Consider the following 15,019-nt stretch of genomic DNA (forward strand, 5'->3'; position numbering starts at 1 on the left):
AGGCTCAAACCGAGGGGTTTGCTGTTGGGAAACAGGGGAGAGAAAGAGACGACGACCCTTTGCCAAAATGTCGACATTAATAACACACATTCCAATGATCAGACAGGGTAATTCTGGTGCCGCTCCACATTCAAACCCGTCTGTCTCTTCCAGACGCTAACTGACCCCCCTCAACACCCACCGCCCGTGTAACTCCGACATTGTCATTCTTATTTCTAACTTCCAGCATTTGCAGTTTTAATTTTTATCTGAAACACTGTGCTTTTAATGCTCATGATCAAATATAGAGCTTCACTACACTGCCCTGGTAATGAGCCACAGCAACATTCTCCACTGTCTCTTGTGTGACAATTTGTGCCAAATGTGATTCAATTTTGTGATGTAAACGCGTGGACTGGGAGTTGAATTGAGACACTGACTAAACTTCAAGGGACCTAAAATATTTAAGTCGAATGTTCGAGAGAAACATTCTTTCTTTTCATATGTTTGAGTTATTTTCTTTGAGATGAACAGTTTTTATAATTTATTTAACAAGGCGACTTACAAGGGAGATGAACGTTTACTCAGCAAATCGGGAGCTGCATGGCTGTCCATCTCTGTGCAAATTGAGAAAACTTAGTTGACGGGCCGAGGTCAAGGTAAATCTGGCGGTTGTGGTTAGGTAATACCCAGCTTCAGTTTCAAAAGCTTGTTGAGAGGGATGAGAGAATGAGGGCGCCACAGTTTGGATAACACGTGACCACCCCAGGACCTTGGGTATTAGAAAACGCTGACGATTGGCTGCCTCGACAGATTCGAGCTAAAGTCTACGAGCCATGATGACAGGACAGTTGCGGGTTTGGTCTCGATCCGTGCTGTATTTGTAGATCTCAGCCGGCCAATGGCAGGGGTGCTATATCTAACCACAGCACCTCTAGTGCAGAAATGTCTGGAGGTGGGGGAAATTGGCTAGAGCCCCCACTCCTGAATATGATACAGGGGCTGTTTCCCCTGGCTGGAGTGTCTAGAGCTATGGGATAGGATAAGGGTTGGGCCATTTACGGCAGAGATGAGGAGGAATTTCATCACTCAAAGGGTTGCGAAGCTTTGGAATTCTCTGCCCCAGAGGGCTGCGGATGCTGAGTCTCTGAATATAGTCAAGGCTGAGACAGATAGATTTTTTGGAGTCTAGGGAATCAAGGGAAATGGAGATCGGGTGGGAAAGTGGAGTTGAGGTCGATGATCAGCCGTGATCTCATTGATTGGCGGAGTAGGCTCGAGTGGCCGTAGGACCTATTTCGTATACAGAAAAACCTTCTAGAAGTGTGCGGTGTGGAAATCAGGCAAGAACTGGAGAACTGACTACATTTCAAAAGTACTTCATTGGCTGTAAAGCGCTTTGAGACATCTGGTGGTCGTGAAAGGCGCTATATAAATGCAAGTCTTTCTTTCTTTGAGTTCTACATATTTTTAATACAGTTCTTTCTCTGACAAAATTAGTGCCCACCCTCAATGTGCTTGGTCTTGTTAACTGTGCTGTTGAGAGGATATTCAGGGAGCTGGTTCCCAGTCCACCGATACCCTCTTAAGTTGGCACAAGCAACAGCCCAGGCACAAGCACCCAGTCGGATTTGCCAACCCTTCTGCAGGTTGGTACTCCATGGTTTCAGCTCAGGACCTCTACACTTGAGAGTGACTCCGATTGAGTGAGGATTGAGCCCACGTGCATTTCAGGGCTCTGTGTGTTGCTGCATTAACACTCAGTGCTACTGCTCTGCAGTCCCACCATCGGTCATGTCGGGTCTGAAATCAAAACGGTAATCCTGCTTATTTAACCATCAAAATATACTCGGATATCTTATCAATTAGCAAGAATGGGAAAGATTTTGCTTGATGAGCTTGAACATCCAAAAGACGGAAATAGGAACATGGATTAAAATATTATTTGTGTGCAGGTATAGGAGGCCCCTGTTGACAAAATGCTTGGACAATCTTGGCTTGGTGGGTAACTGTACCACCTTGTGACATTCAGCTCCGTAGAACAGAAAGTCCCAATATTTTATTTCTAGTCTGTGCTACCTACCATCACTCACTGGTTAGACTCACATATGAGGGATAGTCACTTGGACAGGTAACTGTGGGCTGATGCTGCCCCAGCATCAGTGTCTTAAGAGGGGAGGAAATAGGAGAAAATATTTTTCAGAAAGAACCTGAGTACCACTGCTCCGCTAGTGCAGTGTTGAGCTCAGTACAGCACTACAAGCCATTCAGTGCTCTTGTAAACTTAAAAAAAAACTGCTGGTACTCAGAGGACTAATAAAACTCATCTAACAGCTATGGAGTAAACAAAACAGTGAACTAACAGCAATGCAGCATAGGGCTAATTGGAGCAGTGTGCGAAACTAATGACTCCAAGGCAATCAAGTTACATGTTAGGTTGGTCTCACCAGAGTCTAACCCAGCATTGTTAATACATCAGTGTCACTGCCTTGAAGCACTACCTACCAAGGCTAGATTTGTGCAGATGTTACTATCTGAGGGGTGATTCGTCTGTCAACTCTGCCAGATGTTAGTTTGTCATTAGAAGTGGGGGACTATCAGCCTTGGCAGGGGTGTCTGGACGCCTATCTCCATTATAAATGTGTTAAGGCATCGGCTTTGAGAATCCGAAAATTAAAGCTGGAATGTTAATTGTAGGACTTCCAACTGTTGGCCCAATGGAGATGCATTAACTCATTACAGACCGGGGACTGAATCAGCAGTTCAATGCTCAGAACCATTTGGCAACTGAGCAGTTGAGTTTTCTTTCCCCGTGTCAGCCGTGGCTCAGTGGGTGGCACTCTCGCCTCTGAGCCAAAAGGTTGTGGGTTTGAGCCCCACTCCAGAGACTTGATCACAAAAATCCAGGCCAACTGCATTGTCAGAGGTGCCGTCTTTCGGATGAGACGTTAAACCGAGGCCCTATCTGCTCTCACGGGTGGACGTAAAAGATCCCACGGCGACAATTTTGAAGAGAGGCAGTGGAGTTATCCCCGGTGTCCTGGGCCAATATTTATCCTTCAATCAACATCACTAAAGCAGATGATCTGGTCATTATCACGTTGCTGTTTGTGGGAGCTTGTTGTGCGCAAATTTGCTGCCGCGTTTCCTACGTTACAACAGTGATGACACTTCATGAGTATTTCATTGGCTGTAAAGCGCTGTGGGACATCCTGAGGTTGTGAATGCAAGTCTTTCTTTTTTTTCCCCCAGTCTCACGGTCATGGCTCGCACGTGTAAGAATAACAAATGGTGTAAGCTACCCAAAGGGTACACCTGCAGGAGAGGAGTGGTGTAAATTGAAAAAAAACCTAGAGGGGGTTCAAGACTGGAGCCAACATCCAGAGCAAGAGCATTACTTTCCCTCCAGTGGTGTGATTTTATATACTCGACAGTGACCTTCAACTGGTTCAACATGCACTACTTAAGGAAGTAGCACTATTCCAGCCTTATTTTAAGGATTCTCAAAGCCAATGTCTTAACACATTTTTAATAGAAACAGGTGTTCAGACACCCAATGCAAGGCTGATAGTTTGTAATTTAAAGTCGGGACTAACATCTGGCAGAGTCAACAGAAGAATCACCCCTCAGACAGTAACATCTGCACAAATCTAGCCTTGGTAGGTAGTTCTTCAAGGCAGTGACACTGATATATTAACAATGCTGAGTTGACTCTGGTAAGACATACCTAACGTGTAACTTGTTTTTTTTTGTTGGATAAAACCCTACACAAATCCCAAACTCTGCGGCTATGAACCTCAATTTGCTCCTAGTATACTGGTAACCAAAATGTCTGTGTGCGGGCCTGCATGAATTAATACTTATCTTCTCTTGCCATGCCTTATGTCATGACCAAGAGGGTGGTCAGATGATCTTTTTTACGAAGTTGGCTGCCACATTTCCTTCAACAGTGACCACACTTCAGAAAGTACTTCATTGACTGTAAAGCACTTTGGGCTGGGGTTAAAGTTCCCTTAAGTAGTGCATGTTGAACCAACTGTCTAGTATCTAAAATCACTCCACTGGGGGGAAAATAATGCTCGGAGGTTGTGAAAGGCGCTATATAAATACAAGTTCATTTTTTTGTATAAGTCTTGCTAACCTACAATACGCAACAGTGAACAACCTGTAAATAATGTTTTTACCTTCTTTCCTGTTGAGGATTCAGCCTCCAACCATATAGCTGAAACCAGGAACTTGGCTTATTAGGGGGGTGGGGGGGGGGGGGGAAGCAACCACCATCAAATCCCCTCTTGCCAACTCAACTGCACAATGCGCCTCTTTATATATCCCTTCTCCAGTTTTTTTTCTCTGAACACTCCTCCCAAGGCACTTAATTATGTTGGGCACGCCCAATCCTCTCCTTACTCAATAGAACATAAGAAATAGGAGCAGGAGTCGGCCATTTGACCCCTTGAGCCTGCTCCGCCATTTAATAAGATCATGGCTGATCTGATCATGGACTCAGCTCCACTTCCCTGCCCGCTCCCCATAACCCTTTATCGCTCAAAAACTTGTCTATCTCCACCTTAAATATATGCAATGACCCAGCCTCCACGGCTCTCTGGGGTAGAGAATTCCACAGATTTACAACCCTCAGAGAAGAAATTCTTCCTCAGCTCAGTTTTAAATGAGCAGCCCCTTAGTCTGAGACTATGTCACCTAGTTTTAGTTTCCCCTATGTGTGGAAATATCCTCTCTGCATCCACCTTGTCAAGCCCCCTCATTATATGTTTCGCTAAGATCACCTCTCATTCTTCTGAATTCCAATGAGTATAGGCACGACCGACTCAACCCATCTTCATAAGTCAATCCTCTCATCTCCGGAATCAACCTAGTGAACCTTCTCTGAACAGCCTCCAAAGCAAGTATATCCTTCCTTAAATTCGGAGACCAAAACTCTACGCAGTACTCCAGGTGTGGCCTCACCAATACCCTGTACAGTTGTAGCAGGACTTCCCTGCTTTTATACTCGATCCCCCTTGCAATAAAGGCTAACATTCCATTTGCCTTCTTGATTACTTGCTGTACCTGCATACTAACTTTTTATGTTTCATGCACAAGGACCCCCAGGTCCCTCTGTACTGAAGCACTTTGCAATTTTTCTCCATTTAAATTATAATTTGCTTTTCTATTTTTTCTGCCAAAGTGGATAACCTCACATTTTCCCACATTGTACTCCATCTGCCAAATGTTTGCCTACTCACTTAGCCTGTCTATATCCCTTTGCAGATTTTGTGTGTCCTCCTCACAATTTGCTTTCCCACCCATCTTTGTATCGTCAGCAAACTTGGCTACATTACACTCAGTTCCTTCATCCAAGTCATTAATATAGATTGTAAATAGTTGAGGCCTCAGCACAGATCCCTGAGGCACCCCACTAGTTACGGTTTGCTAACCTGAAAATGACCCGTTTATCCCGACTCTCTGTTTTCTGTTAGCATGGATAGAGGATTGGCTAACTAATTTATTACCCCCAACCCCATGAACTTTTATCTTGTGCAAATAACCTTTTATGTGGCACCTTATCGAATACCTTCTGGAAATCCAATTACACCACATCCACTGGTTCCCCCTTATCCACCCTGCTTGTTATATCCTCAAAGAACTCCAGCAAATTTGTCAAACATGATTTCCCTTTTATTAAAACCATGCTGTCTATGCTTGGATTGAATTATGTTTTTCGAAATGTCCTGCTGCTGCTTCCTTAATAATGGACTCCAGCATTTTTCCCAACGACAGATGTTAGGCTAACTGGTCCATTGTTTCCTGCTTTTGGTCTGCCTCTTTTTTTTTTTAAATAGGAGCGGTACATTTGCGGTTTTCCAATCCACTGGGATCTCCCCAGAATCCAGGGAATTTTGGTAGATTACAACCAATGCATCCACTCTCTGCATATCTCTGCAGCCACTTCTTTTAGGACCCTAGGATGCAAGCCATCAGGTCTGGTGGACTTGTCTGCCTTTCATCCCATTATTTTACCAGGTACTACTTCTTTAGTGATAGTGATTATATTAAGTTCCTCCCTCCCTATAGCATCTTGATTATCCACTATTGGGATGTTTTAGTGTCTTCTACTGTGAAGACCAATACAAAATATTTGTTCGAAGTCTCTGCAATTTCCCTGTGCCCCATTATTAATTCCCCAGGGGGCAAAAGGAAATGAACAGATACAATAGAATGCCAGAGATTGGGAGGAAGGCCCTTAAGCTGATTTGTCATCATCTTAGTCTAGATGCGCTGAAGGCACATTGTAGGAAGCAGTATGTCTGAGCACCAGTGTACATGTGCCTGATAAAAATTGGTCTTGAAAGTGTTGTGCGGGAGGGAGGGAGAGAATGCACACAAGCAAAGCCCCAACTTTACATTTATAGACGGAGAGCCATACTATCTATAATAACTTGACCCCGCAGCCATATTGTACCTCCACAAAGTTAGTGTGTTTGGCATCACGGACAGTCACCACAGCGTGAACCTCCTCAATGAGCTTCTGTTTCTCATCATCGTCAAACTGCATGTACCACTTAGCCAAGCGGGTCTTCCCGGCACGGTTCTGAATGAGGATGAAACGGATCTGAAAAGAGAAAAGTAAACTGCTAAACTGACTGTGGAGTCATCTTGCAGGTAGTAAACCTTTTGTAGCAACCTCTTATAGGGGGACCAATGTGAGAATTAAAGCAGTCCTTAGCTTGTACCCCTTGCATTTTTTTCCCCCCAAAACATGTGCCCCTTCAATTTGTCCATGTAACAGTTGTGGCTGAAGGGCCCAGTAAACAAACTGTTCCCAGGCCTCTGCTAGTGTTCTTAGGAACCAGCCTCACAGCAGGACAGCTGAAATTGTGAACTCAACAGAGTTGGGGGGGGGAGAGAAATAGAACCCTCTACTTGAGACGTATAAGATTATGAGGGGGCTTGACAAGGTGGATACAGAGAGGATGTTTCCACTGATGGGGGAGACTAGATCTAAAGGGCATGATCTTAGAATAAGGGGCCGCCCATTTAAAACAGAGATGAAGAGAAATTTCTTCTCTGAGGGTTGTAAATCTATGGAATTTGCTGCCTCAGAGAGCTGCGGAAGCTGGGACATTGAATAAATTTAAAACAGAAATAGACAGTTTCTTAAACTATAAGGGGATAAGGGAAGTGGACCCGAGTCCATGATCAGATCAGCCATGATCTTATTGAATGGCGGAGCAGGCTCGTATGGCCTACTCCTGCTCCTATTTCTTATGTTCAACATCCTATTGTATCTGTTCATTCCCATTTCCCCCTTTTTTTCTTTTCTGTCCTCTCCAGAAGCTGCCAACACTTTCTGGGGTCCCATTGCATGGGTGCCAGTGGAGCGATGCTCTGCCCAAGTGTCCATGTGAGCACCGAGGCAAAGTGACTATGATGATTCACAGTGAGTGCCAGCTATTTAAAATCTTGGGATGCATCTCAAAGGGGTCTGATCCTATCTTCACCTGGCGTCACTCACCCAGTTTCCAGTGAGGTCACCGGGTAGCAATCAGGTGCGGGTAAGCTAACGGACCTTCCTCTCCCTCCTGCAGGAGTGCGGAGATGAAATGAAGCAACACCCACTGCTATCCTGGCCGAGATTAACCATCACAGCACAGACCAGGGATCAAATCTGGAATTACGTTGGTCTTTGTGGTCCAGTAAAATGCTCATTTTTTAAAAAAAAGAAAAGCAGTTAAAAAGTAGATGCACAAAACACAAGTGGGAAACCAGCTAACCACTAATATCTTTAATCCATGTTTAATGGGTTTGCATTGGATAAACGGTTCCATTGAGCTGGGTTTAATCTATACCAACAGCAGGAGGTTGTGCTCAATCTACTCAAATAGAATATTTCCGACAAATGTTGCAGAATCGTAAAGCAGGCATCCACAGTTAAATAGCTTCTATAAATTAGCAACATGCCCCTTAAATTGTCTTTCAAAAACCGAGATGGAAGTTACTGCGTTGACAATTGGTTGACGCCATTCTGGTCTCTGGAGTTGTGTAAGAATTGGATTCTGAGGTGGTTGGGATCTATACAATGAAGAAAAATGAGAAAGGTTTCTCACAGTAAAAAGAGGTTTTGTGTGGATCTACTATCACGTGTATTATGTTTGTACTGTACCTATGAATGACTCCACGAGGCAATGTGTTGTACTCAAACTGTAGTGACCTTGGTCCTTTATTCCTAACCCCAGAGTGAGGCAGCCGCATGGTGGCTCCCCTTTTATACAGCCCCTGCCACCAGGGCAGGAAACCCCGGTCTCCATTAGTGGTGCCAGCTTGTATATACACAGTGTAAACCTTATTGATAGTACATCAGGTAAACAAGTCTCCATCTTATGCAACTATACAGCGACTACACAGAGAGTATCTCTATAGTCTGCATATAAAACAACGTGGACATGCCACTGAGAACGCTCTTCCAGCAATTCTCCACCACTGGACAGGATACAAAGAAAAACACATCCTTTCTTTGCTCATCTCTTTCTATTTTTGTCAATACAGTACTAACATAGTCAGTGCACCTTTGAAGTGTTCTCATTCTTCCTGTATGTAGCTGCATCCTAAATGCTCCTCCTTCCGCCTGAATCTTTACTGTGTTGATATCAAGACGTACTACCCTGGCTCCTATTCCAGCAGGTTTACATGGAATATACAGCACGGAAACAGGCCATTCAGCCCAAAGAGTCCATACGGCTCCACTAGAGTCAACTCCCTCTCCAGATAGATTTCTCAATTGAAAGTCACACAATAGTTTGAACACAAATTTGGTTGCTCCAAGGCAGCCTGGTTCTCTGGGTCACACGCTCACTTCCAATGCAGAACATTGTGGCTTCAATCCACATTATGGACTTCAGTGCATAATCTAGACTGACACTCCAGTGCAGCACTGAGAGAGTGCTGCCTTGTCGGAGGTGCCGTTTTTCATCGGAGACATTAAACTGAGGCCTGTTTAGGTGGATGTAAATGATCCACTGCAGAATCTGAAGAGCAGGGAACTTCACCTGGCATCCTGGCCAACATTTAACCCTCAATCAGCACCACCAAAACAGCTTAATTAATACTCTCATTGTTATTTGTGGGACCTTGCTCAGCACAAATTAACTACCAACAGCAATAGCGCTTCAAAAGGTCATTAATTGAAAGGTGCTATCACAGCTGTGTGGGATAAGCTGGATGGACATTAGGTAATTTCCTGTCTGTCATTTTTCATGTTTGTATGACAGCATAACTAAAACTGCCTATTTCCACCTCCATAACATTGCCCGCTTCCACCCCAGCCTCAGATCATCAGCTGCTGAAACACCCAACCATGCTTTTGTTACCTCTGGACTTGACTATTCAAACGCACTCCTGGCTGGCCTCCCATATTCTAACCTACGTAAACTTGAGGTCATCTAAAACTTGGCTGCCCGTGTCCTAACTCGCACCAAGTCCTGACCTACATAGGCACCCAGTTAAGCAATGCCTCGATTTCAAAATTCTCATCCTGGTTTACAAATCCCTCCATGGCCTCGCTTCTGTATTCTCTTCCAGCCTTACAACTGCCCTCCCTCCCCTCCGGAGATGTCTGCGTTCCTCTAATTCTGCCCTCTTGAGCATCCCTGATTATACCTGCTCAACCATCGGTGGCCGTACCTTCAGCTACCTGGGCCCTAAGCTCTGGAACTCCCTCCCTAAACCTCTCCGCCTCTCTTTCCTCCTTTAAGACGCTCCTTAAAAGCTACCTCTTTGACCAAGCTTTAGGTCATCTGCTGTAATTTCTTATGTGGCTTGTGTCAAATTTATCGGTTTTGTCTTATAACAAATGCTGTGAAGCGACTTGGGACGTTTTACTACGTTAAAGGCGCTATATAAATAATTGTTGTTGTTGCTGTTGTAGGATAGCCGTTTCACTCGAGTACGTCCAAGTGGCCATTTTGTAATGTGCCAGCATAGACAGCAAGTGACAGCGGGCTGTTCGATCGCAAACAAGCCTAATCCTGCCCTCCCGCGATGTCCACACGCATGCACTTTACAGCAGGAAACACTGGACGGTGATAAGGACCTGTAACCTTGGATGACCTTTCTCCTGGTTGAGACCAATACTGGCCTCTACTGTACTGCCAATCGGACTCAGCTCAGCGAACACAAGACAGTCCACAGAACTGATGGCTGATCACACTTACTGCAGAATTTCTTGGTTGCCTCCAGATGGGGGGGGGGAACGGGGAAGCAAGGGAGACACGGGGGGCAGGATGGCGAGAGAAAGCCATGCAGGGTAGAGAGAGAGAGACACGGGCACCATGCAGGCACCCTTTCCAAAGAGGGATCATTGGAAATCAGTCAGAAATGGCAACCCCAGCCAATATGATTTGCTGCTCCCCCATCCCCCCTCCTCTCCCCTGAATATACTTTTGCCAAACAATTCTTTAGGCAACATATTCCAGGTGATTCTGATATCCTAAGCAAACAAGCAGTTAATGTAGTCTGTGTAAGCTCAGATTGTACTACAGCACGTCTCATTTCAATCCAATCATATAAATATAAAATCCAGGAGTTCATGTTCAATCGCTGGTGTCTGGCCAGCAATAAGATTGCTAGCAACTGGCCGTAGAACTCGGAGCATGGCGAGGGAGGAGGATAAATCAGCCAGGGTTCCTACTTCTGATCTTAATCCACTTGAGCCTTCTGCAAATCACATATCTGTGGCTATCAGAATGACTTTTCCGGTGAAGCCAACCATGAGGCAACAGACTGCGGAGATTTACTCTGACATTCACATATGAAGGAAGACCACTTGGGTCATATACCGAAGAGGCCATTCAGCCCCTCGAGTTTATTCCGCCACTCACAGCTGATCACCATTTATCTGCTTTTGTTCCATAGCTCTTGATAATCTTACCCAACAAAGATCTAGCTGTCTTAAAAGCTTCGATTGACCCTCAGCCCTTTGCCTTGGGGGGGGGGGGGGGGGGCAGTGCACTAGGTTTCCACTAATCTTTGTGAGGAAAAAAGTGCTTCCTGATTTCGCTCCTAAATGGCCGAGCTGTAATTTTAAGATTATGCCCCCTTGTTCCGGACTCCCCCCACCAGAGGAAACAATTTAATAACCAGCACCTGTAACCGTGCTCCAGCAAGGAGTCAGTGGACTCTGGGGAGGAAAAGGGGGAAAAAATTGGAAGGAGAAAAATATAAACACGGGGCTAAGACCCTCCCCGTTTAGCTGCAGGAGTAGAAAATTGCAACTTCCATTTCTAAGGATCATTTAAACTTTGCATCATTTGGATCGGATTGTTAATCTTTTGAGAAATGTTCTTAACCATTTGTAACAAGTTTGGGGGAAAAAGGTATTGCATGTTCAAAAGAAAAGGTTCAATTGAACATGACATGCACTCAAAAACCACCCTCCTCCCCAAACAAAATACACACACACCCTATTCCTTCGAATCCCTAAGATGAAATGCTTTGTGGGTGTTCAGGCTTTAGTGTCTAATTAAATGCAACATTCTACAGATTAAGATAATACATGTCTGAACACTGTCATTACTTAAAATTTTTCAATGGATTAGGTTTTAGTTCAGCATTTAAGACGTCACTTTGTCTTGGCCCAAGTGCACCCAATTTGCTTACCTGTAATTATTATAATAATATAAGTGACTGGGCGGTTTATTCACAGTGCAAGAAATGTTCATTTTACAACACGGTTACGGTCTTTTTTTTCTAAAAATACAAATGATTCATTTTCTTCCACCGTCTACAATATCCATGTCAATTGTACAAGAGCTGTCTGGGCTGAATTATTTAACTCAATACCCTGATCGGTTCGTGGATTAAGCACCTGTACATCCCAATATTCTCTTCTGAGCACTATTTAAGAACTTAAGAAATAGAAGCAGGAGTAGGCCAGACGGCCCCTCAGGCCTGCTCCGCCATTCAATAAGATCATGACTGATCATCGACCTCAACTCCACTTTCCCACCCGATCTCCATATTCCTTGGTTCCCCTAGATCCCCAAAATCTATCGATCTCAGCCTTGAATATATTTAGAGACTCAGCATCCACAGCCCTATGGGTCAGAGAATTCCAAAGAGTCACAACCCTCTGAATGAAGAAATTCCTCCTCATCTCTGTCTTAAATGGCCGACCCTTTATCCTGAGACTGTGACCCCTGGTTCTAGACACTCCAGCCAGGGGGAAACAACCTCTCAGCATCTACCGTCAATCCCCTTCAGAATCTTGTATGTTTCAATGAGATCACCTCTCATTCTTTTAAACTCCAGAGAGTATAGGCCCATTCTACACAATCTCACATTATAAGACATGCCTTTCATCCCAGAAATCAATCTGTTGCACCGCCTCCAAGGCAAGTATATTCTTCCTTAGATAAGGAGACCAAAATTGTACACAGTACTCCAGGTGTGGTCTCACCAAGACCCTATACAATTTCCTAGCTCTTTTAAGCCACAAGATTACAGTGGAACCAAGCCCCAATTAGTTGCGTGCTCTCGTTACTGTGAATGCTGGTTTGCTTCTTTTATTTTCGCGCTCTCGTTACTGCAATTGCAGGGACCAATACTGCTCCAACAGATGTTCTGAAAGTGGGTCCCATCTGAAATGTCACCCTTTCACTTTCAGATTGTGGTCTAGCCTGTTCTACATTCCCACAGTGTTGGTTTTATTTCGGATTTCGACCGCTTGGTTTTCCGCTAAACATACCATTCACCATTTGGGTCTTGAGTAACTCAACATACAATCATATGGCACGGAAGGAGGCCACTCGGCCCATCGTGTCCACGCCAGACATACTAACACCCATGGCATCCATTTAAAGAAGAATTGTACAACTGTCATCAACTAACAACAACTTGTATTTATATATCGCCTTTAACGTAGTGAAATAGGAGTATTGAGATAAATAATTTGACACCGAGCCGCACAAGTAGAAATTAGTGCAGGCGACCAAAAGCTTGGTCAGAGAGGAATGTTTTAAGGAGTGTCTTGAAAGAGGAAAGAGAGATGGAGAGGCGGAGAGGTTTAGGCAGAGCTTGGGGCCTAGGCAACAGAAGGCACGCCACCGATGCTCGAGCGATTATAATCAGGGATGCTCGAGAGGGCAGAATTAGAGGAGCGCAGACATCTCAGGGGGTGGGGAGAGATTGTGGGGATTACAGAGATAGGGAGGGGCGAGGCCATGGAGAGATTTGCAATTAAGCTTTATGATTGTCCTGCATTTTTGAATCAAGCCCTGCTGGACATTGAGTTTGAGGCTAATTTGCAAAAATTGACACATTTGCCCTGCAAAAAGTAGGATAATAGCATAAAACTCTTTTTAAAAAAAGCATTAAGCCAGCTCTTCTTTCCATTCAAGAGTTTCCATAAAATGTTGGCACTGGCCAGGAAGTCCTGTCTGCTAACTCAGGGGCACAGGACACAATGCTGATTGAGCCTCTCATTAGACTGGTGGTTGGTAATGTAGGGCGGGAGAATTCTGCTTCAAACTAGGAAATCCTCAGGAAAAGTAACAATATCCTAAATAACAGCCCTGGAAATGGATCGCACTTCACTTAAGACTTTTAAAATAATGTATACTTGTGATACCCACTATTGGACTAAAGTAAAAGTGAATATACTAAACGATTCAGTACAATTCTGGTGTTTTGGGAAGGGGCAGAGAGCAACCTTTTTTTTTGGTGAACTTTTTGTAACATCAAGGGAAGAGGGGTGATGGGGGATACTCCCCAAAGCCTTTCCACCATCTACAAGGCATAAGTCAAGAGTGTGATGGAATACTCTCCACTTGCCTGGGATGTGTGCAGCTCCAACAACACTCGAGAAGCTTGACACCATCCAGGACAAAGCAGCCCACTTGATCGGCACCCCATTCACTCCCTCCACCACCAGTGCACCGAGGTTGCAGTGTGTACCATCTACCAGATGCACTACAGCAACTCACCAAGACTTGATAGCACTTCCCAAACCCACAACCTCTACCACTTGGAAGGACAAGGGCAGCAGGTGTATGGGAACACCATAACCTCCAAGTTACACACCATCCTGACTTGGAAATATATCACTGTTCCTTCATCATCACGGGGTCAAAATCCTGGAAGTCCCTCCCTATCAGCACTATGGGGGTACCTTCACCACATGGACTGCAGTGGTTCAAGGCAGCAGATCACCACCATCTTCTCAAGGGCAATTAGGGAATAGCTGTCCTGAACAGCTTGGCTAGAGGCACGGCTAGTTGTAGAGCACAAGTCATCAGCTCTATAGCCGGGGTGTTGTCAGGGCCTATAGCCGTTTCTTGATAATCAAGTGGAGTGAATCGAATTGGCTGAAATCTGGCATCTGTGAAGTTGCGGACCTCAGGAAAAGATGGATCACCCACTCGGCACTTTCACCAACCTTTCAGGCAGTGCATTCCAGACCATCATAACTTGCTGTATAAAAAAATTCTCATCGCTCCTCTGGAATTACTGTAAAGGAAATTAAGGTGAAGAAAATATACAATACAATCCAAATGCACCTCAACTTAAAAGTACAGGGCCATCAGAACTTAATATCCTTTAAAAAGATTGTTACCAATGATTCCTGAAAAACAATAGATTGAGATAATTATTGAGTCTTTGCAGTGAGGGACTTCAGTTATGTGGATAGAGTGGAGAAGCTGGGGTTCTCCTTAGAGCAGAGAAGGTTGAGAGGAGACTTGATAGAGGTCATAGAATGGTTACAGCACAGATGAAGGCCATTCGGCCCATCGAACCCGTGCCGGCTCTCCAAGAGCACTGCAGCCAGTCCCACTCCCCAGCTCTTTTCCCCCCCCCCCGTAGCTCAGAAATGTTTTTCCTTCAGGTACTTATCCAATTTGCTTTTGAAAGCCACGATTGAATCTGCCTCCACCGCCCTCTCAGGCAGCACATTCCAGATCCTAACCACTCGCTGCGTAATTCCTTTCTTCTGATACAGCCTTTGGTTCTTTTGCCAATTAAAGGTAATTGTCAAAGGGTGTTCAAA

At 44.7% G+C, this 15,019-nt stretch overlaps 1 protein-coding gene across 1 annotated transcript in view; it reads right to left on the reverse strand.

Moving 5' to 3' along the window:
* Window positions 1-15,019, reverse strand: part of ap2s1 (adaptor related protein complex 2 subunit sigma 1) — a 32,006-nt gene that overhangs the window by 10,724 nt on the left and 6,263 nt on the right. The window contains exon 2 of the mRNA XM_070867773.1: window positions 6,443-6,592. Coding sequence (XP_070723874.1) covers window positions 6,443-6,592 — 150 coding nt within the window. The remainder of the gene's footprint in view (window positions 1-6,442; window positions 6,593-15,019) is intronic.

Source organism: Pristiophorus japonicus, chromosome 26 (genome assembly GCF_044704955.1).
Source record: "Pristiophorus japonicus isolate sPriJap1 chromosome 26, sPriJap1.hap1, whole genome shotgun sequence".
NCBI classification, from domain to species: Eukaryota; Metazoa; Chordata; class Chondrichthyes; family Pristiophoridae; genus Pristiophorus; species Pristiophorus japonicus.